Source organism: Siphateles boraxobius, unplaced genomic scaffold (genome assembly GCF_051911475.1).
Source record: "Siphateles boraxobius isolate OS27281-9 unplaced genomic scaffold, OSU_SipBor_1 141, whole genome shotgun sequence".
Lineage (NCBI taxonomy): Eukaryota > Metazoa > Chordata > Actinopteri > Cypriniformes > Leuciscidae > Siphateles > Siphateles boraxobius.
The window spans coordinates 715478-743431 of NW_027508746.1; the positions used below are offsets into that span (position 1 = coordinate 715478).

General features: G+C 38.5%; 1 protein-coding gene across 2 annotated transcripts; it reads left to right on the forward strand.

Moving 5' to 3' along the window:
* On the forward strand, positions 1 to 27817 carry rbsn (rabenosyn, RAB effector). 2 transcript variants are annotated; one of them, XM_077230304.1, is made up of 12 exons: positions 1 to 58; positions 795 to 1050; positions 8604 to 8735; positions 10646 to 10746; positions 12412 to 12457; positions 12544 to 12705; positions 15510 to 15754; positions 17710 to 17780; positions 18760 to 18846; positions 18928 to 19030; positions 21824 to 21928; positions 25480 to 27817. In XM_077230304.1, the coding sequence occupies exons 2-12, from the start codon at positions 888 to 890 to the stop codon at positions 26353 to 26355; spliced, it is 2091 nt and encodes a 696-aa protein (XP_077086419.1). In that variant the 5' UTR covers positions 1 to 58; positions 795 to 887; the 3' UTR covers positions 26356 to 27817. The 2 variants fall into 2 exon arrangements, with proteins under 2 accessions (XP_077086419.1, XP_077086418.1); XM_077230303.1 differs by having other exon boundaries at positions 3 to 169.
* The last annotated feature ends 137 nt before the right edge of the window (positions 27818 to 27954 follow it).

Sequence of the window (27954 nt, forward strand, 5' to 3'; positions counted from 1 at the left end):
ATGCGCAGCTCAGAGATCCTGTGATCACGCCTAGTGAACCGAGAGTCCACACGATCATGTATGTTCTCCGCTTTACTCCCCGTTTAAAGCGCTTTTATTATTGATATCTCTAAACATTCACTCTTAAGAGGATGTTAAAAACACCGAAAGCTTGTCGCTAAGGAATAAGGTAGATGAACGTGTTATTTTATCATCTGTTAGTGTGTTTAGGTTAGGCCTGTTTACAAACTATCATACACAGGCAAGAAGGCTTACAATAGAGGACAATCGCACATTTATCAAGTTAAAACACAATAACGAAAAAAACAACAAAATTCTTCTGCGGTGATGAAAAGGTGTAGTGTAAAAATCCATAAAAGAAGGATGCTAAGCTAAGTAAAAGCTGTTCAATTCACAATGGCTCTCCTAATCAGCGAAGTCTCTTATAGTTAGCATGTTACAGTTAGATAATAGGAATGACACCAGACCTATTCATGTAATAAAACCAAATTATGTTTATTTTCATATTAAACATCAAAACACAACATTTATCACTCAGTTTAGCTCTTTTAAATATGGTTATTTATATATGTTAAATTAATGATTACATCTATAGAATGCATTATGTACGTGTATATTAAATAAAAGTATGGGAATTTATATCATATTTTTTAATGGAAGTACATTATGCCATCATACCGCATACGGGTACTAAAGCATTTATTGTGCAGACAATATTGTATTTAACCAGGTGTTTTATCTTGAGATGTCACATAATTGGTTATGCAATATTAATATATTTTTTATTGTTTGAGTGATGGAAAGGGTCTGGGGTGGCCGGTGCTGTCAGACAGGTGCAGCGTGATCTCAGAAGCATTGGATCTGACACAGACTCTCACACACACCTCATGGCCTCCATCTACGCGCCGTCACTGGAGGACTCGGCTGAGGTGAAGGAGGGCTTCTTGTGCCCGCTCTGTCTGAAAGACCTTCAGTCCTTCTACCAGCTACAAGGCCATTATGAAGAGGAACACTCTGGAGACAACCGGCACGTCGGTGGTCAGCTGAAGAGTAAGTCTGAATTTAAAAGAGATTAAAATTGAAGTTTTTTAGCTTTTAGTATGAATATGTTAGTCTTAAGGTTATGAAAAAGCTAGGGTGTTCCAAAACAATGACGGAATTCGCTTTAGGAGATATAAGCATTCAAAACTTGCAGTCTCTCACTACTGCTAAAATGGATCAGGGATTTTTATGACATCACCGCGGACTTCAGCTTCTCCTCACATCTTCTGTCCAATCACATGCTCTCTAGAATCTGAAGCTCCGCCCCCTATGCTTTAAACACCACCTCGCCGAAGCGAGTGTTGACACGTCACGGAGTAATATGGGTTGAGATGTGTGTGTTCAGTAGGGCTGTCAACGAATATTCTAAATTCGAATATATATTCGAATAGTTTTAAAAAACATAATTTCGAAGGGAAAATTAATATTCGAATGTGGAAAAACACGCCCGCGGTAGCAGTGGCGCGGCTGTCTGCTTTGCGAGTGGGCGCGCTGCCTGAGGGATCCATAGGGACACGAGGGATCAGTGACAGGTCACAGGAGTCGCACTGGCACAGCTGAAAGTTGATTTACATGGAAGATGGCAGAAAGTGCAGAGCCCAACTCGACCGCAGCAGATTAAGTGACTTTAACCCCCCAAAATCTAAAAAGCCATGTCTGGAAGTAGCCTACTTTGGATTTTTGTCGGTAGAGGGTAAAATTGTGGAGCCGCGAGATGAAGTTGCATGCAAGCTATGTAAGATACAGTTAGCATACCATTCGACCACTAGCAACATGAGATCACATCTCGATAAAGTCGCGACCTTAAATTGCTTTCAAAAAACTCTTGATCAGCACTCAACATCTGTTTATTGTTGTTGTTAATTTAAACCATATGCGCAGAGGGCGTGAGGGCGAGAGAGAGAGAGAAAGAGCCAGAGTGAGATCTGCGGTCTTGGCCATTAGTTGATTTACTTGTTTTTGTGTAGGTAATACATTGTCAGATATGTTTAAACTTAAATAAACTACCTATACAAGTAGTTATGTATCTTTATATTAATTTGTCCTGTTATTGACGTAATGTGCGTCATTGACAAAATGCGCAACCAGATGTTCGAATACGTTTTTTTTAGAGGGAATATTCAAACGTCATTTTTGAGCAATTGTGACAGCCCTAGTGTTCAGTAGCTCAAGCGCTCCAGTTTCATGAAGTTTTCCAATTGTACGTTGGTTAAGAATGAAATAGCTAGAATTTATTCACACTTCTACTATTGAGTCCACTATAGATTTGGTCCTGTCAAGTATGACTCGCAGTCTGTAAACTATTTGCTATTTGAAAAGGGGGAGGAGCCATTCAATGATTCGATTACGATTCAGAGGGCTGCGATGCTAAAACGATTATCGGTGCGTCTTTTTTTTGTGTGTGTGTGTGTGTGTGTGTGTGTGTGTGTGACTATTTGGTACTTTTAAGGCAAAGAATTTATAATGACCCATAAAGGATTTACTTCCAATATCTTTTAATAATAAAACAAATGGAAGTGATTTGGCAGGTCAAATGTAAGGTTACATTAGCCAGCATATGTCCCAACATTGCAAAGAACCAACAGGAAAATAAATGTGTGTCTGTAATAGCAGCAAACTTGTAGTCAATGAATACAAACTTCTGAATCTCTAACATAAAATATTAGACTTCTAACCAACATCCTCCTGTTATGTGCAATGAGCAATATAATCTTTCAGACAAAAAAAAAATTGAATCCCAAGAATAAAATCACAAACAGCTTTCATACAAAAATATGTAATTATGTACCAGCAGCTCTCATACAAAAATATGTAATTATGTACCAGCAGCTCTCATACAAAAATAATGCTTGAGGACTTACTCATATTCTGAATAATTAGTGACATACAAAGCTCTCCAATAAATAATTATTCTAAGACTTATGACTTGAAATTTTTGCTGTATACCACAATCAAAAACAGCTTATACAAAAAAAAGTACATGATACAAGTACACACTGTGCCTGTGGAGGCAGTACAGTAAACCTACGTATAACAGATGTGTTTACAGCACATTGATGTGAGAACTAAACGATAAAGAAAGTAGCTCTCATACAAAAATAAAAATGGGCCATAATGAAATTATGCCAATTTTCCAAAGTAGCTTTTAACAAAGCTAACAGCCAGCCATCATGCGTCTCTGTTACGCACAGATTGCGCACACCACCGACTTCCGCGCTTCAGAGTTACGCCTTTTTTGTTTCGTCAATATTACGTTATTCACATTTTTTTTAAATAGATTTTTGAAATTTGTGAATCGATTCAGAATCATCCACGTATCCCGACCCCCCCCCCCCCTCTGAGTATTTACTTTTTCCCGAATAAATTTCGCACATCCAAGTACAATTTTGTAGTTTTGTTTCATAAATACAGTGTATACATTTTTCTTTCTATTTACCCCAAAAGAATGGAAGTGAACTGTGACAACATGCCCCATAGGTTGGGGTACATTATAACATGACCATATGACAGATTAATATGTTATCTGATCTAATAAAAAAATAAATGTAAAAGTTATTATGAACTTGGTCCCAAGTCAGCAAAGTTACTTGCTCGTAGATTGCGGAAACAACCAACGGAACACTGCAATTCACAAAATTAAAAACCCAAAATCACAGAAAATTGAAACTAAGCCTGAGGAGATTGAAAAGATTTTTCCTGTATTCATTAGATTTACCTAGCATTGGGGAGATACAGAACAAAACAATCACCGAAGAGATTTCACTAGAAGACGCTGGGAAAAATGAAGACTAATAAAACTGCAGGTGGTGATGGGTTTCCTGCGGAGTGGTACAGAAAATTTTGTGACAAACTGAACCCTATTATATTAAGATCCTTCAATTGGGACGATAAAGGAAGGTCGTATACCACCATCTTGGAAAGAGGCCATTGTGTCTTTGATTCCCAAGGAGGGGAAAGATAGAGATGATTGTGTTAATTACAGACCCATCTCCATTTTGAACGTGGATTATAAATTGTATACTTCAATTACAATTATTGTATACTTCAATTATTGCTAAAAGACTGGAATTATTTGTTACAGAATTGATTGATGAGGACCAAAGCGGGATGCTGAAAAGGCATTCGATAGGGTGGGGTGGGAATTCCTGTACCAAACGCTGGAAAGATTTGGATTTTATCAAGATTCAATAGATATTATTAGGGCAATTTACCAACAGCCTACCGCCAGAATCAAAGTGAATGGGTCTCTAATAGAGCGTTTCTATTTGAGCAGAGGAAAGAGGCAAGGCTGTTGTTTAAAGGGGTGGTAAAACACAATTTCACTTTTCTAACTTTAGCTAGTGTGTAATGTTGCTGTTTGAGCATAAACAACATCTGCAAAGTTACAGCGCTCAAAGTTCAAAGCAAAGGGAGATATTTGCTTTTAAAAAATTCAATTTCTGAGGACTACAGCAAACGGCCGGTAGGGACACGACATTCCTCCAGGGTTGCTGATGTCAGCATATCCCATTATTTACATAAACCCCTCCTCCGAGAATACTTAATAAGCGGAGCGAGGCCATTTTATATTGTTGTTTTGGAGATGATTTGCCGCAATAACGTCGAAACGCTGCTGTTATTTTCATCCGGATTTCAGGTCCGGTTTGTTCAGCTTTCCTAGTGACGCGGGAGTTAGGGATCAATGGTTAAAATTTATTTTTTACTCGGTCTCTCATAATTATGATCCAAATCTCGCTCTCTGTGCTGCACATGTTACGGAGGAAAGCTTCCACAATCTTCGCAAGTTCAATGCAGGATTCGCACATCGGCTTGTCCTGAAAGTTTGAGCAGTTCCAACTTTAAGAACAGAAGCTGTTGTTTACGGGTCACAACCTGTAAGTATTATTTATTTTTCGTCGATGTGTTTTCCTGTAATAGTTCCTATTGTTAATTATACGTTGTAGCAAGAAGTAAACAAATGACAACGCTGTTTGGCTCTGCTGGTTTGTTAAATGCTCATTCATACTTAACATTATCCGACAAACACCTAACGTTACAAACTTTTTTTTTATCTCAACAGCGAACTTGGAATTAGTGTAAATTATTCTTTGATTAGAGCTTTTATGTTTATCTACATGCTTGTTTATCTACAGGCATGCTAAACATGGTTCTGTGTTTGATTTGGCAGCGATGTTTAGTGTTTGTTTTGGGTTAATAGTTCTTTCGACAGATATTTGTCTACAATCGTTCTAAAAATACAAGAGTAACGGTGCCGTACAGTCAGTAACGATCACTATAGATCCGCAGTCTTTACTCAAAAAAATCCCTTTGAGGACTGTGTTATAATATGTTAGAACGATTATATGAAATTCTTGTTTATGAAGCTTATTTTTTTTTTACAATTAAATAACAGCGTATCTAAAAAGTAATGAAAGAACAACAAAAAACAAACATTTCTGAAACGTCGTTTAACAGCCGTTCTTGAACAGGTTCTGCTTGATCATCTTCACTAACATTCTCTTGGGCCGATTGGTTTTATTGACGCCATTGTTTATAATACACCAAAGCACAAACTACGGTAAAGGTACGGGGCGTGACGTTTCCGGGAAACGTGCACTAGACAGTTAGCGAATCACAACACACTGGGCCAGCTAACCAATCTGAGCCCATTGCGTAGTTTTGAGGGACTGGCTTCATAGAACCCGGAAACCATCAGACCGTTTTTAACAAGGAGGGGCAGAGCAGTGTAGAATACAGGTAAAATATATGAAAAATTATGCAATTTTTAAAAAACGAAGCATGAACACATGTTACAGTGCACCCCACAAACACAATCAAGCCTTCAAAAAATGTATTTTACCACCGCTTAAAACTCCATCCTCTTTGCTCTGTATATTGAACCACTGGCACAGGCCATTAGACAAGAGGAGGGATTAAAGGGTATCACTATGGGACAAATGGAGCACAAAATAGGACTATTTGCTGACGATGTTATACTGTACTTGGAGGATTTGGATACCTCTCTTCCTAAACTTTTGGAGGTAATTGAACAGTTTCATGTTTGCTCTGGTTATAAACTAAATATCACAAAAACTCAAATTATTCACTTTAATTATACCCCAGGAGAAGAAATTAAAAATAAATTAAATGTAAATTGGAAAACAAAAACACTGAAATATTTAGGTATAATCATAACAAAAAAACCTGAGCTGCTATATAAAGCAAACTATAACCCAATAAATGATAACATAAAAAAAGCTTTGGAGAGGTGGTCGACCTACCCGCTAGATTTTAGTAGCAGAATAAATGTAATAAAAATGATATTCTGCCAAGGATCTGTTCCAGTCGCTACCAGTGGAAATACCACTTCAACATTTTGCACAATGGGACAAAATGGTGTCAAGGTTCATATGGGGAGGAAAACGCCCCAGAATACATCTCTCTACTTTACATCTGCCGAAAGAGAGAGGAGGAATGGCTCTGCCAAACTTAAAACTATACTTTCAAGCTGCACAACTACGACCTTTGTGCCTTTGGTGTGATAACTCTTATATTGCACGATGGAAAGATATTGAAACGCATGTACGAGATTATAATGTTCAAACCCTGTTGGGAGAGGAAGGCCTAGATGACACTCTAAGGAAGGGTCTGAATCCTATAGTTATATTTTCCCTTGGGATATGGTTCTCTCTGATTAAGCAATCGAAACTTAAAAATGATCAAAAAATACTGAGATGGATTGCACTGGATAACAGATTTAAGCCGGCTATTTATGACAGTGCTTTTAAAGATAGGATGAGTAAGGGCCTGACAGCTCTCTGCATAGCTATCAAAAACAACAAGATGAAGAGTTTTCAGGAGCTAAAGGATAGTTTTGGTCATAACCAGGATATATTCAGATACTTACAGCTGAGGGATTACTACTGCAAAGAAATTAAGGGATTTTCTTCTGACGTGGTAAACCCTCTTATTGAAATAATGTGTGGCGCTTATCAACAAAAGACTAATAACATTGTGTCTAAACTCTATCGGAGTCTGATGGAGAACTTGAAAAACACTACACTCTATGTAGAAGCAAAATGGGAGTGTGGATTAAAGTTTGTCCTCACGGAGGAGGAATGGTATCAAACATGTTGTCTACTCCAGACCTCCACCAACTCCCAACAGTGGAGAGAATTTAATTGGAAGTGTTTTATGAGGTTTTTCATCACTCCTCATTTGAAGAGTAAACAACTTGGGTTACCGCAAGACTGTTGGAGGGGCTGTGGAAGTAGGGACGCAAACCACGCCCACATCTTCTGGACATGTCCTAAAATTCAACCATTTTGGTCTAATGCTAACAATATTATACAGAAGGTGCCGTGCTGGGGTACAATATCCCAAAGGAATGTAAAGTTATGTTCCTCGGAAACATCACAGAAAGTGTGCGGGAGGACGACCTGTATTTATCCAAGATTTTATTATCTGCGGCCCGAAAGGCTATTACTTAATTTTGGCTCAAATCGAACATCCCAGATCTACAGCAATGGACAAGTTTAATTCAAAGCATTTTTATAATGGAAACATTAACCTACACTATAAGGTTAAGAGAATCATCATTTAAGTTAAAAATGGGTCCATTTTCTGGCACTAGAATCTGCAGAACTGTTCTTCCCAATACAACTGTACTCTGTGTGTTAAGTTTGTGTGATTCTACTGATTGGGTTTCCGATAAATTTATGTAAAAGATGGTAGAAGTATTGTAAATGTAAGGTTATTGATCAGTGATTCGATGAGTACAACTGGACTTATTTTTGTTTCAATTGTACTAGGTACCTCCTCATTGCCTTCCTCTGATTTTGTTCAATGCATGTTATTTTATTTTTTTTGCCTTCTTTTTTATTGTTGTTGACATAAAATTCTAATAAAAATTGAAAGTATAAAAAAATATATATATATACAAGACAAACTAAAATATTTTCTCAATAAAAAACAATTAGTTACTTTTTCATAAAAAAGGCATTTTTTAATGATTAAAAATATAAAAAAATATTGAGCTGAACACTGACTCTGTCTTTATTCACCTTTTTCTCATGGTTTCTCAATCGAATTGATAAAAGTATAGAATAGAATATCATAGTTCTAATAGAGGCTCATTGTAAAGCAGTGTGACAACATGCCCCGGCTGCACAACTGGGGTTTAAACCCGGCGAGTGTCTTCTGCTGTTAGATCAGCATTAAATAACTATCTCAACTGTTAAATAACAGATATAAGATTAAAGTAATATCAGATTTGTCTCATTTTAAATAAAAAAACGTTTAAAAAAAAAGTTTTGTGATATATTCAGTGATATCTTCCAAAGATTTTTGGTGTAATTTTTTCTCTATATAGTGTTGATATGGCAACTAGTAAATATAATAAGTTTCGTCATCCTTGCATGTGTGGAAGTATTTAAAACAAGTGTTGTACAACTGGCCGTGCGTTAGTTTGTGCCCCCGCACTCCTACACTGATACTTCTAACACACCATGTTAGTTTACATCCTAGTTTCCAAGCAAGTGAAGGAACTGACGTATTCAGTTGTATTGTTCATTGTTTCTCAGGCCTGATGCAAAAGGCAAAGAAAGCCAAAGACAAGCTGTTAAAGCGTGACGGAGATGAGCGGACAGACAGCAGCTATGAATCGTTTTATTACGGAGGAGTGGACCCGTACATGTGGGAGCCGCAGGAGCTCGGTAAGACTCTTACTAACAAACACAGATCTATAACGTTCTTCAGCAAGAAGTCCTTCACACTGCTTTCAGTGCTATGCAGTTAAATGTTGGTTGTTATTGTACATGCTAGTGCTGCACGATTAATCATATCGCAATCGTGATGTCAAGCCTATGCGATTATATGACGCAAAATGCTGCGATTTTATATGAAATAAACAAATTAGGGCTGTTAACGCAGCATCTGTTCTTTTTTGTCATTTTGTCAGTGTTACATAATCCCGCTCTTATTCATGCGAATGCTTTTAAACCATTCATGTGCGACAAGACAAAAAGAGAGCGCGCTGCCTGTGAATGTCCTGACTGTGACTCACAGAAAGACGCGCGCCAGTGTCATGCGCAAGCACAGACCGCACGCCAGAATACAGTTCTCTTTCGCGCTTGAACGAACAATAACACACACAATTATGCCAAAATGTCGTTTTGTCGAGTATCTTCATAACATAAGGGCAGTCTTATGAACGTAAAGAGTTGTGAGAGAATGAGGCGCGTGAGACCCTCGTCTCTGTCAGCAGCGGCTGCTCTTAAAGGGCCAGCAGCCAATAAAGCTTTCTATCAGTAAAGTTAATCAAAGAACAAAGGAAACAGAGAAAATTACTCACATAAACTTGACTTAAGAACTTTTGTAGCTTTAATAAGGATTAGTCAATATATAATTTATAATTTATGCAGCGCATACTGTTCATTTTTGTCCAGACATCAATGGCTTATCGATCATTATAGGTGTTATCAATCATTTAGTTGTTGTTGCTAGTTTGAGTTGAGAAATACACATTTCAGAATTATCACTAATCTGTGTGTGCATTTTGCTTTAGAACCAAGCAAGTTGACTAGGGCTGGGCATTGTTAGGAATTTCACAATTCGATTCGATTTCAATTCTTGAGGCTTCGATTCGATATTGATTTATTAGCTTCAATATCGATTCAATAATAAGTAAATACACAAGTAATTGCATACTGAGTATATTTTTAAATAATGTGTGCAGTGTTACCAATGTTTAAGAACAAATTGACCCCAGCATGTTTCCTGTCATGGTTTATTTAGCAGAACAAACTGTACAGTATTGTGCATGTGTTGAATACAAACCACAACTGTAACAAATAGTGCTTTATTAACACCTCTAAAGTGCATGTAACTGTAATTAGTAGAAAGTATATTTCTTTCTTCCTATACATTCAAGTTATAAAAGAAATGTAAAAAGAAGCACAAAATGTGCATACTCATAAAAAAAATGCGCTTCGTGCGGCACACACACGCAAGGACTCTCCCTCTCTGTCGTGCGCGCGCTACGCGGTTTGAAGCTCGCGAGCTCTAGACTTCGGGAGATTTGAACTAATTTCGGACATCAGGGAGCCGCTATAAATATGCCGGAGACTCCCGGAGACTTATTGTTGTTGTTCTTATTATCATTTAGGGGGGCTTAGGAACATTTTGGGGTAGCTTCAGCCCCCCTAAAATAGGCCTAAAGACGTCCCTGGTTGGTGGTGCAGGCTTGAACGGAGTTCAGCTGCTGTCCGTCATCTTGCTGTTTAAAGCGCGTCTTGTACATACAACGCTGAACGCTGTCACTAGAGTGTTGCCCACAGCGCCGCCACTGGCCGCTAGGCTGAATCGATTCATAGGATTTGATGAATCGATATTGAATTGAGAAACAATTAATTGGAATGCATTGATGAATCGATATTTTTACCCAGCCCTAAAGTTGACTGATGAAACAATTTGTTTATTATATCGCAATATTGACCTCAATAATCGCAATATGACATTTTCCCCAAACCGTGCAGCCCTAGCATTCAAGCTGTTTCTGGATCAGTGGGTGTTGACTACAGTCAGTTGTCATTGTCAGACTGTAATGTGTCTTCTGTTAAAATAGGAGCCACTCGCAGTCACTTGGATTCTTTCAAGAAGCAAAGAGCTGCAAGAATCGACCATTATGTTATTGAAGTCAATAAATGCATTATACGACTGGAAAAGGTGAATGTTTTAGCATTACGCTCCTAGTATTTCATCTTACTTGATTATTGATTTACTCTAGGCAAGTATTAGACACTAATGCTTTACCAGCAGCACATTGCATGTGCATGGCTCTGTTGAACATGCTTAAAGTGCCCTTGTTTTGTTATTTTAAAGGTTCCTAATTTTTTTTTTAGAGTCTCTTACAATACGTTTACATGCATCCAAACATTTCATAACATATATTGCACATCACCTAATTTCTCAAAGAGCCTGAAAACAGTTTATTGGAAGATTCACCCTGCATCCCGTACTATCCACCCTAAACAGTGTGTGAGATTAGAATAAGTGTGTCCCAAAGCATAGTATGTTGAAAAGAGTCTGTCAAAAGTCCCTGGATGGACTACTATTCCCGGTGGATATTATATTACCCACAACCCATTGCACTTCGTAGGAGGAACTACAAACACCAGGAAAAAGACATGGCGGATATTCGCGACCGAGATGTTTAGATAAAGGTTTGAGTGAGTGATCAAAGTTTAACCTGATAGAAAAATATTTATTTAATATTATCCGTGTTACATTTCATCAACAACAATAACAATGTAGACTTTTATAAAGATCTGCTTGGCCATATTTTAAATGCATCATTATGCATTTATATGAGGAGCGTCTCCACATGAACGACCCGCGACTGCAGATCAACGTGCTTCTGCATTCCTCTCGATACGGTAGGATGAAAAGTGGAGGATTTTAACTGTGAAAAGATGATTGACAGGCCAGTTTACGGCGACAGAGAGCAACAGTTAAAGAAACAATTGTATGTTGTGATAGTGTGTCTCAAAGCTTGTCTACTCTTCTGCTACACACTCAAAAGTATCTACTTTTCCTTCACAAAAAGAGTACATACTTTTAGGGCGTAGTATAAGTAGGCGAATTGAGACGCCGCATCAGTCTCTCTAAACCCCGCCTCTCTGAGAGCTGCTCTGCTCTGATTGGTCAAATGGCTCAGTCTGTTGTGATTGGTCGACTGCTTTCAGTGTGTGTCAGAAACCAAAAAACAGAAACCGGCCATTAGCAAATCTGAATCTCAGCTCTTGATACACAGTGATACGGACAGTAACGATGGCGTCGGTTTTACCGTATTAATTCCAGCGCGAGTCCTCATCTTTTTGACTCGCATCAAAGTGGATTCGCAGCAAGAAAACAGCGTCTTCTCAACATGAACAACACAAAAGCAAACTCTCTCAGTCTCAGATAAACTACAGTGTTTGAGGGCGGAGCTAAGAGATGCTGATCAGCCAATCAAGACCAGAGGCGGGCATTATGCAACATTATTACATAGATATGGAATTGCTGACGACTTGTTTCAGGCAGTTCAGAATGGATTCTTTCTTTTAGGAGACATTAACTTTATTTGTCGTTCACTTGGATCATTTACATTCACAAGCAGCTTTATTAGACGGGTAATATTCGAAAAAGCATAACATGGGCACTTTAATGCAATTTCCGCAGAAACTTGACCTTTGCTCACGTTTTGGAACATGCAACTTGCAATGCTAGAAGTACATAAGCAGATTTTTGGGGGGTCTTAAGTTTAATAAACAAAGATAATGGGTTAAATCTTTAACAGAACTGGATTTAATTAAATTGCTTCACATGACTACTTTTGCTTTTCTTTTCCAGCTAACCTCCTTTGACAGAACCAGCATGGATGGAGCGCAAATAAGATGTATGTGAATAAAATATCAAAAATATGCTGTGTACCATTTTAGTAATAGCTTAAAATGTGACTACTATGGGTTTTTGTTTTTTCAGCACTTGAAAAATCGGTGGTATCGTGGGTAAATGACCAGGATGTGCCGTTTTGTCCTGATTGTGGAGGCAAATTCAACATCCGCAACCGCCGCCACCATTGCCGGCTCTGTGGGTCCATCATGTGCAGGAAGTGCACAGAGTTTCTGCCTCTGCCAATGGCATGTGAGTTACACACGTTTACATATTTTAGATGAAACTCTCTGGTGCTCATCACATAGGGGAGCATACACTTACACTCCTGGTCAAAAGGGGACAAACACCTCAAATGTAACCCCCCCACATTAAATTCAATGCATTTTTTTATTTAACATTTTGAGGGAATATTATGGTACTGAGTAATATGTAGCCTATGCAATAATTATGATTCCACAGTTTTGCATCACAATAAAAAAAAATTAACCCCTTCAATTGACCTCTCGCCAGCCCCTCCCCCAAAACGGCCATTGTCCAATCACACATCATAGCAACTGTTACTATGTGAGCAGGTCCGTCAAACATTGACTCTAAGCAAGATGGTGAAGCGGTGCGCCCACGGCGTTTGTAAATCGGACACTAGGTACCCCGAGAGATTGTCTGGAGGAGTTGTGTTCTTTCCGTTTCCAAAGCCAAAAACACAACGTGAGCGGTGCCTACAATGGATAAAACAGTGCGGACGGCCCCACTCCCAGTTAAATGTGTCGAACATGGTCAACTCGCGTGCAGCGTGTGTGAGACTGAGACACTGAGATGAGTCAAAGAAACATGAAGAAAGCTGATCAAGAGGATCCACAAAGGAATTACGTTTTGTAAAGGGTTGTTGTTAACATGATATTTTCGGGGGGAAATGAGCAGCAGTCACTAGCTGTTATAGCAGTGCAGCACCCGTAGGCTAACGTACAGTTTAGAGGACTGCAGGTTCGTTAGCGACCGAGAATTCTTTAGCGAATTCTGTCATTAGCTTATTCTGCCGGTTTCAGCGCCGAGTTTATTTTCACGCTCAATTAAAGTGAAATAACGCTTTTGATAGACGAAATAAATATGATTTCACACAAAAAAATGCCAAAAATGTAGCCTGGTTAAAACCAGACCATTCTCAGTTGTAACTGAGTTAGGGTCTGGCAAAGCGTCATAGACAAATAATTTCGAGAGGGGCGTCACCAACGGACGTCGCGGATAGACCTAAACCCAATCAGAGCGATGAAGGAGATGACGTATGCAGAGCGGAGGAGAAACGTCTCCGAGTGTTGTTCTTTGTTCTGGTTTTAACTAAAAGGAAACGTTCAAATCGCTTAAAAAAGACACGATAGCTGATTCGAACGAGTGATGTTCGACGGCGGCATCCATCTTTGTAATGTAGGCTACAAAATCTGCTTCAAAATCCCAGCGCTGTCGTCATCGTGTAAAGCCCGCCCCTACGTTTCTGATTGGTGCCTTGATTTCGACGGATTGGAAATGGGTTTGAATGAGCTCTTTGCCAGACTAACTTTCAGAGCAAATCTAAATTTGCCGGAAGTTGTCTGGGTTTTCCCAGGCTACCAAAAATGCACAGAATAAACATATCTAGTGAGGTTTAACAAGAACTGGAGTAGGCAAACAAAAGAAAATGAAGACTCACAAATATTTATAGATGATTTACCTGTAGGTTTTTCAAATATTATTTAATAAAAATATATTTTTTCCCTCAAAATCTCTTTTTTTTTTCCTCCTCCAACAGCCGACCCCCCCTCCCAAAAAAGAATCGAGGTTCGTATTGAATCGTGGGTCAAAAATCGTGATACGACGCGAATCGTGGGTTTGGTGTATCGTTACAGCCGTACTTTTTAACCACAAATGCTCGTCTTGCACGCGAAGTCATTAATTTTCAATGTGAGAGTTGAAGTCAGGTCAACTCTATGCTAATGACGCGACCCGCTTGAGAGGAGTCCAGAGAACGCAGTCCTGTAAACTTTGGTTCTGATCACATTAGTTCCCAAGCAAAATGTAGGAGAGGTTGATCATGTGAGTTTGATAAAGGCAACATTTTTGCACTAGAACACTTGTTTTTCAGCGGGAATCCAAATTAGACTGTCACTTAACCATGAACACAACAGCCACGCCACACAAATGGCTTTTAATTAGATTATTAAGTTAGAAAACATGTCACTATAATTGTTATTTCCATCGATCAATTTCTTACTTTCACATTTAAAAGATTCCATGAGGTTCACTTATACTCTACTTGTGGGCAGTCTGCACAAATATTTATCAACATCTTTGTTTGCTTTGTGGCCCCTTTAAGTAGTTTAAAAAAAGACCAAGCATTCGCTCCACGTCAGAGCGTCCACGAATCTTTCTACGGCGTGGTTGGCAGGGCGGCGGTGTGAACGCACAGTTATGAAATCACGTTGACCGGTCAGGTGATAAGGCGGATAAGGCGGAAAAGGTAGGGCGATGCGAAAAACTCTCCATTTATTTATTTTTATTTCTGTAAATGGCGTTTGACTTTCGTTACATCCGCCTAAGGCGTGACCTTTCAACCTGATTACATAATGTGTGGCGCATCACAGCTAGTGCAAGATGAGCATTTGTGTTTATAAAGTAAATAAATGTTTATTTTGTTATAAATGTGCGCTGGTTTGTCTAGATCAGACTCTTATTCCTCGGCTGGATCGTGTCGAGACTTTGAAGCTGCACTGAAACTCACATTTGGACCTTCGACCCGTTGGACTCCATTGAAGTCACTATATGGAGAAAATCCTGGAGTGTTTTCCTCAAAAACCTTCATTTCTTTCCCACTGAAGAAAGAAAGACATAAACATCTTGGATGACGTGCGGGAGAGGAAATTATCAGGAGATTTTAATTCTGAAGTGAATTACTCCTTTAATTGATTGACTCGGGACGTGAACTTTTTCTAGTGATCTAGTATGATTTAGTACGTTTTATCTGCTTGTTGGTCATCCTGAGCATGTAGGTCAGATTTTCAGAACGTACTGTAATGTGCTTTCAGATAAATTAACCAATGGATCCAGGGAGGCGTTGTGGGCTCCTGGCCAGACTGGCTCTCCAGGCCCGGTGACCCAGCAAACCCTCCGGCGCGGGTCCATTAACAGCATCTCGTCCGTCACCTCTGTGTTGGAGGAGAAGGATGAGGACCGCGTGCGCTGTTGCCATCACTGCATGGACGCGCTGCTCCGGTACCAGCGAAGACTGGAGGAAAAAGACCATGTGCCTGATATCGTCAAACTCTACGAGGTACAAACTTCAGAGTTAAAGGAGTCCTATAATGTCCTTTTCACAAGATGTAAAATAAGTCTCTGATGTCCCCAGAGTGTGTATGTGTAGTTTTAGCTCGAAATACCCCACAGATATGGTTTTTATAGCATGTTAAAATTGTCACTTTTTTGAGGGTGAGCAAAAACACGCCGTTTTTGTGCGTGCCCTTTAAATGCAAATGAGCTGCTGCTCCCGGCGCAGAGGGCGGAGCTTAGTCTGGTTTTGGAGACCACATCTTCTTGATGTTCTCATGGAAACAAATAAAACATGGCATTTTCAGCTCAGATATCCATCAGACTTTAAAAACATCATGTTCGTTCTTCTTTTTTCATCTGATTGATCCTTAGGTGTGTCCAAATTCGCATATTTGTAGAAAAAGTTCACTTTAAATACACCGACGATGCACTTGATTAACTGAAAAAATGAAGTGTAAAATGTTTGACGCTTCATGCACTCAAACGTTGCAGGTTTAAAGGGTTAATTCACCCAAAAATTCAAATTCTGTCATCATTTAATCATTTTTAATAAAACCTGAGCCAGTTCTGTACTTTCCATTGACAGTCTACGCAACTACCACTTTGAAGCTTCAAATTGTTCATAAAGAGAGTGTGAAAATAATCCAAATGAATTGAGCGGTTTAGTCCAAAATTTCTGAAGAGACATGATCGCTTTATGATGAACTGATTTAATTTAGACATTTATTCACATATAAACATTGAAAATACCAGTAGATGCGATTATACAATTATACGATTATACTTAGTGCAGGGTCATTCAATGTAAATAGCATCTGTCGCTCAAACAACCCTCTACACACACACACACACACACACACACACACACGTAATAGAATTGACATTGACTATACAGTTAATTATGATTCTATGTCCAGTGTGTACGTAGAGGGTTGTTTGTTAAAGTGTTATGAAGATATAAGTGTATTAAATGGTCTGGCATCACTTGTTTTTCACTTATTGGGCTATAACTTCTGAAAGAAATGTCAAAATCTTGACAAAACTGACATCCTGAGAACACAAAGATGCATCAACAACTGAAAAAAATTGTATAAATCATCTTTGGTGGATGTCACATCATATCCTCTTATATGAATTGGATACATTAAAAAAACATGAATGCCAACGGCCAATCAAATTTCAGCAGCTAATAACTTTATGAAAATGAACATATTCATACATTCTGTACAAATGTGTACCAATTTTTTATGAAAATCGTCCAGTAGATGGTGCTGTAATATGTAACTTTGCATGATAGAATCACATTTCTAGTTTCTTCCGAATCCTTGCTTTAAGTCCTTCTTAGGTATATATATAATTCATCTAATCCTCCACATGGGTGTTTGGACCCTGATGATTTCCACATGCAGTTATATATGCATTGTTGTGATTGTATATGCTAATATAAATTATAGACTAGGGCTGCACAATATATCGAAATATCGCAAATGTATATATCGCGATATGCATATGAAAACGGCTTGCAATAACTGGAGTCATGAACAAAAGACAGAGAAATCACTCGCTGCTCTCGGCTGAATAACTTTTGTAGCTTTAATAAGTATCAGGATATTAATTCATACAGTGAAAACTAAGCAGTGTTTGATTATTGAGTTTCTGTTGTTAACTAAACCCGTGGTTTACACTGATGTTAAAATAACACTTCTTATGATACAGTAAAACACTGATGTTCACTTTCAGAAGCTGTAGGGATGTTTTCTTGTCACAAAAAGAATGTGAAACATGTATGTAGGTTATATAATTTTAAATATATTTTAAAGATAATTTAAGTCTATTTTACACACTTTAAGCATTATCGTATCGCATTATTTAATGCTTTATCGCATATTGCATTTCTCTTCAATATTGTGCAGCCCTAGCATAGACTTTCCCACAGTACTGTGTGTGTTTGCTGTGCAGAGGTTAAGGACGTGCATGGAGAAAGTTGAAGCGAAGGCTCCAGAATACACACGCATGGCCGAGTCGCTCAAGTAAGCCCACAAGCACAGCACTACTAATGTTCACTTTATCTGTTTCATTCACTTTAACTAGTTCACCTATCTGATGATCTTATAATCGTACAGAGACTGCAGGAGTGAGCGGGGCACAAACTAACGCACGGCGAGTTGTAACACACTTGTTTTAAATACTTCCACAAATGCCAGCATGACGAAACTCTGTGTATTTACTAGTTGTCATATCAACACTATATAGAGAAAAAACTGTGCCAAAATTCAGAAATCTTTGGAAGATATCACTGAATATTTGAGTAGATTTTTACTTTTTTCTTTTTTCATCTCTTTTATTTAACATTAGTCAAATCTGATATTACTTTAATCTTATATCTGTTATTTAACAGTTGAGTTATTTAATGCTTCGCTAACCAGCAGAAACACTAGCCGGGTTTAAACCACAGTTGTGCAGGCGGGGCATGTTGTCACACTGTTTTACAATGAGCCCCTAATAGAACTATGATATTCTATTCTACACTTTCATGAATTCTATTGAGAACATGAGAAAAAGCTGAATAAAGACTGAGAGTCAATGTTCAGGAATTATTAATTATTATATGTTTTGAACTATGCTGTGTTTTCCGGTGTGTTGAAGTCAAACTCAAAAATTAGTTTATTTGTAATTATTAAAAAATGCCATTATTTTATATGAAAAAGTCACTAATTGTATTTGACAAAATATTTTAGTTTGTCTTGTATATTTTTTTGTTTAAATCAGATAACATTTGAACCTGTCACATGGTCTTGTTATAATGTACCCCACCTACGGGGCATGTTGTCACCTTCCATTCGTTCAGGGCAAAACAAAACCACATAATTGTACTAGACGTGTGAAATTAAACACCAAGTGAATTTACACAGAAACTGAGAAAGTCAAGAAGTGTTAGGCTGTGTCCCGCTCTCCTCTACATATATGAAGTGTGTATTTCTATATAAGTGATTGTGTGTTCCTCTGCAGTGCTGGCGAGACGGCCTATAGTCTGGAGAACGCTGCTGGTCTGAGGATGGAGATCCAGAAATACTACGAGCTCATTGATGTTCTGAGGTAGTCTGAACACACACACTGTAGATGTGATGGCTGTATCTAAATCAGGATTCTCAGAGTGTGTGTTTCTGTGTGCATTAGTAAGAAGATCCTCACGCTGGGCCTGAAAGACGAGGTCCAGCCTCACCCGAAAGCCCTGCAGCTGCAGAGGATGGTGCGATACACAGCCACGCTTTTCATTCAGGTGACGCAAACAACATCCCAGAAGACATCATAATAAGAGTTACACTATCATCCTGTTTCAATGTTTATGCTAGGGCGTTGGCGTTTTAACAGCTATAGATTGTTTGTTACATGTTGCACTTTCTTCTTGGTTCGGTTCGCTCTCACAAGGCAACCTTTCAAAGTGTACCAAAATGTGTTCATGAAATCCACATGCGAGTGCAACTGCATGTCCTCTGCGTCATCCATCAAGATGATTGACAAGTTTGAGTTTTCATTTCTTCAAGTTAAACCAAACTAGGGATGGGGCCGATCCGATCCAGTATCGGTATCGGCTCCGATACTGCCATTTTTGCCGGATCGGGTATCGGTCAGACGAGGCCGATCTAAATCCGATATTGTGTGTTTACTATTGTGTTATTGTTAAGTCCCACAAAAGTATTATAAAGCACCATTAAGTGTTCGTGCACTATATTATAAGTCTTCTGAAGCCATTCTATAGTATAATGTGAGATAGAAATGAATATTTAAGTCATTAAATTCAAATTCACGTAAACTGTTCCCTCCGCTGCGGCTGTCAATCATTCTTCATTCAGCATTCAACAGCGCGTCGCGTTCGGTTATGACAGTCAACTCGATGAAACTCTCCAAGATGATTCAATTACTATTATTATACTTGATCTGTAGATAAAGCTCTATGGTTTCGGATAAAATGACTATCTTGCTGGACTTGCTGTACTTTAATCATGTTACTTTTAACGTGTGTCTGTTAGATCACAACACTGGAGAGCACTATAATTGTTCTTCACGCGCACAGTAACTGAAATTTAAAACTGTTAAAAGAAAAGGCTGAATAAACTATTGCATAGATAGATACTGTACAATACACTACGCATCAATATGTCTTTCCTTTGTGCGTTGAACTTTTCAATGCGGACTCGACGCTCTGCGCGCTGTGACTCCATGTTGCTTCAAGCGCATCATTCTGCGCTTGGGATGCGCATAAGCGCTTTGTGCCGCACTGTATTGGAGTCTTTCATAATCATATCATAATACTTTTGCGCAATGAAAGATTATTAAATGTCCCATCTATCATATGTTGCTGCCTCAATAAACAGCTGTGCTATACATTAAAAAAGTCTTAATTTTATAGTAGCTAGACTATATATAAAATAATTGATCTTTTTGATTTTTGTTATCTTGTTTTTTATGAATGTATTTTACAACAATACAAACAGCAATGTGTAACGTTTTACCAGATTTGGTGCTGGTGCCTACACTTATTGTCTCTTATTTGTTTCTAACCTTATACTTACCTCAAGTTGCCTTTTGGGACATACATGCATACATATCATACTTGCCTGTAGAGAGAAGTTTATTGCAGCATCATATAAAATCAACAATAATGATAATAATAATATTAAAGCAAACACAGCTCTGGTATCGGAATAGTATCGGTATCGGCCGATATCCAAATTCAGGTATCGGGATCGGATCGGAAGTGAAAAAATGCGGATCGGTGCATCCCTAAACCAAACTTTTATTTTGGCGGACCTTTGAGTTTCTTGTGCGCATTTGTCAATAGATTTTATTCTGGTGAAGTGACTCATGAAGTTCATTCATTATGAACAGTGTAAAACAATGCATTTACGCGTTACGTTAAAGGAGTAGTTCACTTTGAAATGAAAGTTAGCCCATGATTTAATCCTCCTCAAGCCATCCTAGCCTTTATATAGGGAGCTATACAGTTGTTTATATTAACATTATACAAGTTTTTACTTTTTAACGCATCCAGATGGCAAGTTTCTCACTTCAAAAAATGGATTTTAAAGTCCTCCACTCTATTTTAATGTGAAATATTGCATAAATTTTTTTTTATATATATATATTAGTTTTAATGAAAAAAAATGGCTCATAGAAATGGAATAAATATTGCATAGTATCATAAAATCACTTCAAAATTCTAAATAATAATCAAAAAATATTATTGAACAAAAATATATTACATTGGTTTTCCTGGGGAAAAAAAAGAGTTACATTTCAAGGCTTCGGTCACTTTTGAGCCAAGTGTGACCCCTGAATGTAAAGGACCAGAGGGTTAAGTAAAAAGCTGTAAAAAGCTCCTAGATTACTTAAAATGTTCCACAGTTTATATTGTCGGGAGTTTTTTGTCAACTGAACTTTCTTGGAAGGATATTTTTCCAGTGTTTCATGAGCAGAACAATCCAAAAACACATGAAATAACAGTACAGCCCATTGAAGAGATGCATGTCTGTCCTTCACAGCCTCGCTTTCATTCCCTTTAAAAACCAAAGATGGCGCTGCTGTGAATAAGGTCTATTGGACCTGGAAAGTCCTTGAATTTGAGGTTGTGGGAACTCTGTGCAACTGTCCTCTTATTGGTCAGTGTCCTCTGTGTCATCCATCAAGATGATTGACAGGTTCACTCCATGAGCTTTTTGTGGCTTTATTTGTAACTGTCGAGACACACGCAAACACTATAGCCGTCATTCCCGCTGTTAAAATATCTCTCTGGATCTCCCTGCCTAGAGGTCATCAGTGTCGAGACACACACAGGAATATAATAACGCAGATAGAGCAGACTTCACACTTATGAAATGGTTAATTTGTATAAATTAAATTATTTTGGCTTCTGTAAACAGCTTAGCTATGGCAGTACTGAAAAAAAACCTAATTAAATGTTAATGATCCGTCCTATATCTTTTTAAATGTTAAACATCTTTAAGAAGGTATGTGTGCGACTGCAGGTAAAGGTAGACGCTCACATTCAACACTTCTTTCTTGCGTCCCATAGGAGAAACTGTTGGGTCTGACGTCCCTCCCCACCAAGGAGAAACACGAGGAGCTTAAAGAGAAGAGAAGAGAAGAGCTGGAGAAGAGAGCTCAGCAGGAGAGACAGGTGACAGAACGGTCATGCAGTTTGATGATCAGTTTTGCTTTATTTCATGACTTTAAAATTGTTTGAGCTTCTCTATTGTTGCGTATTTCTGAGTGAAACGCTTCTGGAACAAGAACAAACGTTTAATTTTTCTTCTCACTAACATTCACATGTTAAAATTGAATAAAGTAGCAACAGTAAAAAAAAGCTGTTCATGTGACATTTGGCGTAAAGCGCATTGGATTACTTTATTTTAAGGTGTTGTTGTTACAGTGTAATTACATATGTAAGTACTGAGTAATATTAATTAGCAACATGTACTTACTATAGGGTTAGCTTGAGGGTTTGTTGCATGTAATTATTAGAGGTGTAAGTCAGACAGTTCATCACGATAAATATGATATCGATTCTCTCAGCCGACAATGTGATATTTGCGATACCTCAAAAAAATTCTGCGATTTGATTCGATTCATGGCTATATCGATTGATTTATCGATATTTAGATATTATGTGCCAAGTTTACACAACCAGTTACATTTTTATTAACTCACAAATGCAACCAAAATATAAAAGATAACTTTGTATTAAACTCTATGAAAATTGCACACACACTCCCTCCCAATTAGGACATTTTTTTTATGTATTAAAAGTTTGTTTTTTAGCAAAAGCAGATAACTCCACATTTCATGTTTCAGAGTTACACAAAACCAAGTAATTGCTATGATATATAATAAAACACTTGGTTAATCTTTGTAATGTCAATCTCCCCAGCTGACACAGACGCCTGAAAAACTTTATTGTTGTGATTTCTTTAGCAAGGTTGCGTGAAAAAGTTTCAGCTTTTAGATATCACGGGTTTGATATGAGTTTGTTGAAATGATCCATCCTCGATCACTTTTAGTCAGCTTTGACGAAACTCCTCTCATCTAGTGCGTCTTTTCGAAGTGACTAGCAGCGTGTCACCTGAGATGAGATTAACGTTACAAAGACACACCGGCAGACAGTATGGAGAGCAGAGTTGGGTATAATGCGTTACTGTATTCTAATTACTTTTCGTGATAACGCAGTAATGTAACTCCTTACATTTAAAATGTATGTAATTTGATTAGAGTTACTGATGTCAATAAAATGAAGCTACTTGTGTTATAAATGTATTGTTAAGAAGAAAAAAAATTAGGAAAATGCATGTCTAATCAAGTTTGGCCGGCTGCGTCAGTTAATTAGCAGGTGCTTTAATGAATTACCGGAGAACGCGCTTCATGAGGCACAGGCATCACACACGCACACACACACACACACACACACACACACGCACACACACACACAGGTCTCTCGCTCTCTCTCTCTCCGCCGTGCGCACGCTATACGGTTTGGATCACAGTCTCTTCTGTCTCACATGTGCGCTCTTGCTCTAGATTCCGGGAGATTTTAACTAATTTGCGCATCAGGGAGCCGCTATCAACATGCGGGAGACTCCTGAAACTTCCGGGAGACTGGGATGTCTGCAATATTAAATTATGGAAAGAACTGAGTTTCACTTTGTAGTGTATTCTTGTTGTTTTAATACGTTTTCAAAGTAACTTGAAAGTAAAGTAATTAGTAATCTGATTACTTTTTAAATGCAGTAATCAGTAATGTAATCAAATTACAATTTTAAAGTTGTAATTAGTAATTTGTAGTGGATTACTTTTTTTGAGTAACTTACCCAATGGTGGTCAGTAAACAAAAATGCTCGCTTTGGCAGAAATGCGTAGACGGACGCTATGTGAGGATGTGGAGAGTGCCAAAATAAAGGTACCTAACAGGTCCTTCTCAAAAAATTAGCATATTGTGATAAAGTTCATAATTTTCCATAATGTAATGATAAAAATTAAACTTTCATACATTTTAGATTCATTGCACACCAACTGAAATATTTCAGGTCTTTTATTGTTTTAATACTGATGATTTTGGCATACAGCTCATGAAAACCCAAAATTCCTATCTCAAAAAAATTAGCATATTTCATCCGACCAATAAAAGAAGTGTTTTTAATACAAAAAAGAGTCAACCTTCAAATAATTATGTTCAGTTATGCACTCAATACTTGGTCGGGAATCCTTTTGCAGAAATGACTGCTTCAATGCGGCGTGGCATGGAGGCAATCAGCCTGTGGCACTGCTGAGGTGTTATGGAGGCCCAGGATGCTTCGATAGCGGCCTTAAGCTCATCCAGAGTGTTGGGTCTTGCGTCTCTCAACTTTCTCTTCACAATATCCCACAGATTCTCTATGGGGTTCAGGTCAGGAGAGTTGGCAGGCCAATTGAGCACAGTAATACCATGGTCAGTAAACCATTTACCAGTGGTTTTGGCACTGTGAGCAGGTGCCAGGTCGTGCTGAAAAATGAAATCTTCATCTCCATAAAGCTTTTCAGCAGATGGAAGCATGAAGTGCTCCAAAATCTCCTGATAGCTAGCTGCATTGACCCTGCCCTTGATAAAACACAGTGGACCAACACCAGCAGCTGACATGGCACCCCAGACCATCACTGACTGTGGGTACTTGACACTGGACTTCAGGCATTTCCTTCTCCCCAGTCTTCCTCCAGACTCTGGCACCTTGATTTCCGAATGACATGCAAAATTTGCTTTCATCCGAAAAAAGTACTTTGGACCACTGAGCAACAGTCCAGTGCTGCTTCTCTGTAACCCAGGTCAGGCGCTTCTGCCGCTGTTTCTGGTTCAGAAGTGTCTTGACCTGGGGAATGCGGCACCTGTAGCCCATTTCCTGCACACGCCTGTGCACGGTGGCTCTGGATGTTTCTACTCCAGACTCAGTCCACTGCTTCCGCAGGTCCCCAAGGTCTGGAATCGGTCCTTCTCCACAATCTTCCTCAGGGTCCGGTCACCTCTTCTCGTTGTGCAGCGTTTTTTGCCACACTTTTTCCTTCCCACAGACTTCCCACTGAGGAGCCTTGATACAGCACTCTGGGAACAGCCTATTTGTTCAGAAATGTCTTTCTGTGTCTTACCCTCTTGCTTGAGGGTGTCAATGATGGCCTTCTGGACAGCAGTCAGGTCGGCAGTCTCACCCATGATTGCGGTTTTGAGTAATGAAACAGGCTGGGAGTTTTTAAAAGCCTCAGGAATCTTTTGCAGGTGTTTAGAGTTAATTAGTTGATTCAGATGATTAGGTTAATAGCTCGTTTAGAGACCCTTTTCATGATATGCTAATTTTTTGAGACAGGAATTTTGGGTTTTCATGAGCTGTATGCCAAAATCATCAGTATTAAAACAATAAAAGACCTGAAATATTTCAGTTGGTGTGCAATGAATCTAAAATATATGAAAGTTAAATTTTTATCATTACATTATGGAAAATAATGAACTATCACAATACGCTAATTTTTTGAGAAGGACCTGTATATCAATATTTTACGTGTAGCATCGATCCATATCGATAAATTGTTACACCACTAGTAATTATGCATAATTTACTATTATTACTATGGTAAATACATATGTAACAAGGACACTGTCAAATAAAGTGTTACCGCGCATTGTAACTCTCTTCTGGTGTTGTGTAACCCTAGGCTGGCCTGGAGGCACAGAAGCGTCGATTGGAAAACGAGAAGAACCGGCCGGCCATCAGCACGAACGGGGATGTTCCCGGTCCACGCATGACCAAAGCTGCCGGCTGGCTCCCACAATCAGACACGCTACACACGCGCTCGGAGCTGGACGACCCGCTTCTGCAGCAGATCAACAACATCGAGTCTTTCTTACGCCAGGCTCGCTCCGCAAACCGCAGCGATGAAGTGGCCATGCTGGAGGAGAACCTAAGGCAACTTCAGGACGAGTTCGACACGCAACAGACCAGTCGAGCCATCAGGCTTTCACAGAGACTGGCCGAGGAGACCGACCTCCAGCAGAACCAGATCCAGCATCTACAGCAGAGAGAGCTGGAGCACAGGACACACACTACAACCTCCTCAGACACGGCTCAGGACGAGGAAGACCAGCGCTCGATTGGAAACTCTCCTCCGTCGGACACACACACACCAACTCCGCCAGCCAGAAACCCATTCGAGGAGGTTGAGGAAAAACCTACGCACTCTCAGACGACCAATGGAAAGAAACAGTACAACCCATTTGAGGATGAGGATGATGAGGAGGACGATCCTGGGAAAGCAAAGTCGCCTAGAAATCCCTTTGAAGATGATTGTGTAGATGGGAACCCGTTCAAAGAGGTTTCCGACGAGATTCGAGCCGCGTCAAACAACCCGTTCGATGAAGAGGATGACGATGATGACACGATTGAGGAAGAGCTGCTGCTGCAACAGATTGACAATATCCGAGCGTATATCTTTGACGCCAAGCTGAGCGGACGTTCTGACGAGGTGGAGCTTCTGTCGGAGAACCTGAAGGAGCTGCAACGCACACTACAAGAGCAGAAGAGAAAAAAATAGCGGACGACGCAAACTCGTTTTTTAAACTGAAAAAATCAAATAAAACATCTTGTTTTCTGTTACAAAAACATGGAAGCTTGTTTCCGACAGAAAATAATAAAAAGGTAATTGCGACTTTTTCCCTCACAATTCTGACTTTATAACATAATTCCGAGTTATAAAGTCGCAATTGTGAGAAATAAAGTCAGAATTGGTAGATGTAAACTTGCAATCGTTTCCGACAGAATAAAAAATTAAAAAGGTAATTGTGACTTTTTCCTCACAAATCTCACTTTATATCATGCAATTGTGACTATATCACACAATTCTGACTTAATAACATAATTGTGAGATATATAATCGCAATTGTGAGAAATAAAGTCAGAATCGGTAGATGTAAACTTGCAATTATCTTTTAAAATGTTTTATTCTGTGTCGGACACAAGCTTCCATACAAATATGCTATTGGAGCACTAGACAAAAATGTAAAACAAATGAGAATTTTCTTTGCAAGAGAAACACAAAAGCATAGAATTGTAAATAAATTGCATTAACTTAAATTTGCAATTTAATACATTCTAAAAAAGCATTGGTAAATATTCAAATTCATGTTTTATGCGAACAAAACCTTAGTGTTATTATTCATTTATTAGATAGTTTCAAGTCATATAAATGGGTAGGTTTTAATGCAAAGTTGCTTGAAGTATCTAAAGTAAAACGTTTTCTGTTCAACAAAGTCAGTATTTCGTGCACAACGCAGTTATTTCATTTTTTTCTTTAATACCTGCAACTTTGAATCATTTTCTTATGTTATTGATCTAATGGATAAGCACTAAATAGAAATCCTGTGTTTTTATCTCCGAAACATCAGTGACTGATGGCAATTCAGTTTTTCTTTGTTGTTTGTGACACAAAATCTGATTTGTCTAATCTATGTCAGATATCTTGGATGTATGTAATTTAGATCTGTATATATAACTTTCTATTTATATACTGATTTGTGTTGCAGCTGAATGATTTAGCACTTACACAGACACATCCAGTGGTGCGGAAAGCAAGTGTTGAACTTGTTTAGAGTCGTCAGAATCTCCTTCTTCATTGATATGCTTACATTTCCTGTTTTGCTTGCATGTTTTATTAATCCTTCATTGAATTGTTCACTGTACCCATCACAAACACATACATTCTGTCTTGTATTAACTTACATTTTCCTGTACAGAATATACACTGAATTTGAAGAGCTGAAGTTAACATTTATTTCTCATGATTTTCCATTAGAATACAGTATGAGAACACACTAGCATATAGTGGCTGGATTAAATGCTTTTTGTGATTACTCGTTTTTTTGTCAACAGAGCAACATATTTGTGAGTAATATTACAACCGGTCCATTTGCTTTTGGAAAATGTTGTGTGTTTACACCGAGCAATATCAGGTATCATAAATGTAACACTAATAAATAATAAAACCGACTGAATGAAAATGTGGTCAGAAAGTATTAATTTTAACACTTTGTTTTTGTTGTTGTTGTTGCAAGTTTAAGTCTGCTTTCCAGTCCAACACAGTTTACCAAATGGGTTAAACTTACAAAATCATGTTCACTCACCAATTAAAGTGTAA